The 2892-nt window shown below is 30.7% G+C and overlaps 1 protein-coding gene across 1 annotated transcript; it reads left to right on the forward strand.

Annotated features, from left to right (window-relative positions):
• Positions 1-584: 584 nt before the first annotated feature.
• On the forward strand, positions 585-1763 carry LOTGIDRAFT_172851 (hypothetical protein; the record flags this gene model as incomplete). Its single annotated transcript, XM_009050033.1, has 1 exon — positions 585-1763. One exon carries the CDS (start codon positions 585-587, stop codon positions 1761-1763), a length of 1179 nt encoding a protein of 392 aa, XP_009048281.1.
• Between the last annotated feature and the right edge of the window lie 1129 nt (positions 1764-2892).

Raw genomic sequence — 2892 nt, forward strand, 5'->3', positions numbered from 1 at the left:
TCAGACTGAAGAATGTTTTTAATATTGTTATGTCTATAATTTCAGACTAAGGATATTTTTAATATTGTTATTTCTATAATTTCAGACTAAGGATGTTTTTATTATTGTTATTTCTATAATTTCAGATTGAAGGATATTTTTGATATTGTTATGTCTATAATTTCAGACTGAAGAATGTTCTTAATATTGTTATATCTATAATTTTAGACTGAAGGATGTTTTTAATATTGTTATTTCTATAATTTTAGACTGAAGGATATTTTTAATATTGTTATATCTATAATTTCAGTTTGAAGGATGTTTTTAATATTGTTATTTCTATAATTTTAGACTGAAGGATGTTTTTAATATTGTTATTTCTATAATTTCAGACTGAAGAATGTTTTTGATATTGTTATATCTATAATTTCAGACTGAAGAATGTTTTTAATATTGTTATTTCTATAATATCAGACTGAAGGATATTTTTAATATTGTTATGTCTATAATTTCAGACTGAAGAATGTTCTTAATATTGTTATATCTATCATTTTAGACTAAAGGATGTTTTTAATATTGTTATTTCTATCATTTCAGACTGAAAGATGTTGAGGAAAACCACGAAACTCTTTATATTGATAATATTACCAACAGTCATATATTTGTATTTAACATCTCCCTCACAATCCCTTGTTAGACCAAAGATAGAATTTTTCTCTAAAAACGAGAAGAGGTCACCTACTGTGTCCGGTATCCTAGCTACCAAGAAATCAAACTACAGTTCCAGTAGTGGTCTCCATGCCACACAAGTTTTAAAACGTAGACAAAGTGCCAAGAAAGCTACAAAGGCACTGAAAACAGCAAACTCTGAAAAATTTTTGATGTACCTTTGTGATGGTAGAAAACTTTGTGGTGGATTAAGTGATCGGCAGCGGGGAATAGCTTACGCCTTCATGGTTGCGCTTCAGCTGGATAGAAAGTTTGGAATCATCATGTCTACACCTTGTGATATTAGACAATTTTTTATTCCAAATAAATACAACTGGATTATTGCTGAAAGTGCCCTGGTCGGGAAATCACAGAAAATCATCAAGTTTATGCATAGAGGAATATATGATTTGTCAAACGAAACAGCCGAGGTGATATATTTAAAATCTAGTACTCTTCTATATTGTGACGTATATCGTCAAATCGAGCATAAATTACCCCCATATCTTAAAGGTGGAACGACACGAACCCAAATTTTTAAACTTATTTGGGAATCATTGATGAAACCATCACGTCACGTGATCAATCGTTTAAAAACAATCGCTCTGCGAGAAAATATGACTTGTGCGCATGTCCGGATCGGACAAAGTGAAAATTTGCCCAACGATGCATCGAAGAATAACATAACGAATGTGCCAAAACTTTGGGAATTTATGGATAAATTGGACACAGCAAATAAAATATTTATCGCAACTGACAATATCGAAGTTCGAAATACAGCACGGCGGCGATTCGGTAAGCGTTATTTTGATTCCGAGGGTAAAATCCTACACATTGACAGACAAAAAGGAATGGATGCGGACTGCCTTGGGTTCGAGACTGCAGTAGTTGATCAAATAATACTGTCCAAATGTAAGGTTCTAATAGTCTCAAAGAGTGGTTTCAGTGAACTAGCCGCCTCGATTAGAAATGATCCAAAAGAACTCTATAAATTTCAACGTTCCAATATATTTCCCCTCCATTTCCCAGAGCCGCAGCTCAATGGATCCCATTGTACACGAATGAAACCAATATAAAATCCTGAAGAAAGTAGTAGTTTTTAGAGTGAGATTAAGGAACAAGTTGTTCCATTTTCAACCCATGAGTTGACCTTCCAGGAAACTCATTGCGTCGAGTGTTCAGTATGGAGGTCAATAGGTAGAGCATAGATTAATGGCGCATATTGACCTCCATACTGAATGCTCGACGCAATGAGTTACCTGGAAGGTCAACTGGTGGTTTGAAAATGGAACAACTTGTTCCTTGTCTAATACCCTGGTTCAAAGACAAATGTAAAATATCTGATTACCTACTACATGTACTTATAATTCAAACAACATAATGATTGAAATGCTAAAATCAAATGTTTATATTCACATGTAACTTAACTAAAGTCCATTTAAATAAATGTTTCTCTTTTTTTTTTCTCATTCCACTCATTTAATTTATTTTATTTTTTGAATCGTTTTTTTTCTTTTGAATTTTTTTAGAATTATTTTGTATTTTTCAAAAATTAAAAACCAGTGTGGCCGTTTGGCGAATGTCACCTAACATCCTTCTCAATGCCCTGATTCATATATATATATATATATATATATTCCATTATTGGACGGCTAATGCTTATATAAATCGAAAGCAAAGGTGTTCTAATGTTTGGGAAAAATACCAGTTTGTCTCACAAGTCAATAATTAATTCATAATTAGCTAATTACGAAGAGATTTGATTACATTATTTCTAATTTACAAATACGGTTTTCTTTTATTAATTATCATAGCTGAAATAAAGTCATTATTTTTATCAGTTCTGAAATAAAGTCATTTTTATCAGTTTCATAGCTGAAATAAAGCCCGCATTTGTATCAATACTAAATTTATATCTGATACGTATACTTATGAATTATTCTGATTCTTTATCTGTTTTAATTGGAAAATTAGACTTCATAATTTGATTATTTTTTTTGTCTTTAATTTTAATCTTAGTGAATTATTTTACGTTTGCAATTCATTTTTTTGTATTCTTTTTATTACTTAAGATTATATTTAAATTTCGCTCTGTATATATATCCTATTGAAAATTAGCTTTTTGTAGCTTACTTTGTATTTATTGCTAAATAGGTTGCCGAGTAAAGTCCTTATTATTGTTATGTTTCTCCACCTGGAAAATGT

The sequence above is a fragment of the Lottia gigantea genome (genome assembly GCF_000327385.1).
Source record: "Lottia gigantea unplaced genomic scaffold LOTGIsca_143, whole genome shotgun sequence".
In the NCBI taxonomy this organism is placed as follows: Eukaryota; Metazoa; Mollusca; class Gastropoda; family Lottiidae; genus Lottia; species Lottia gigantea.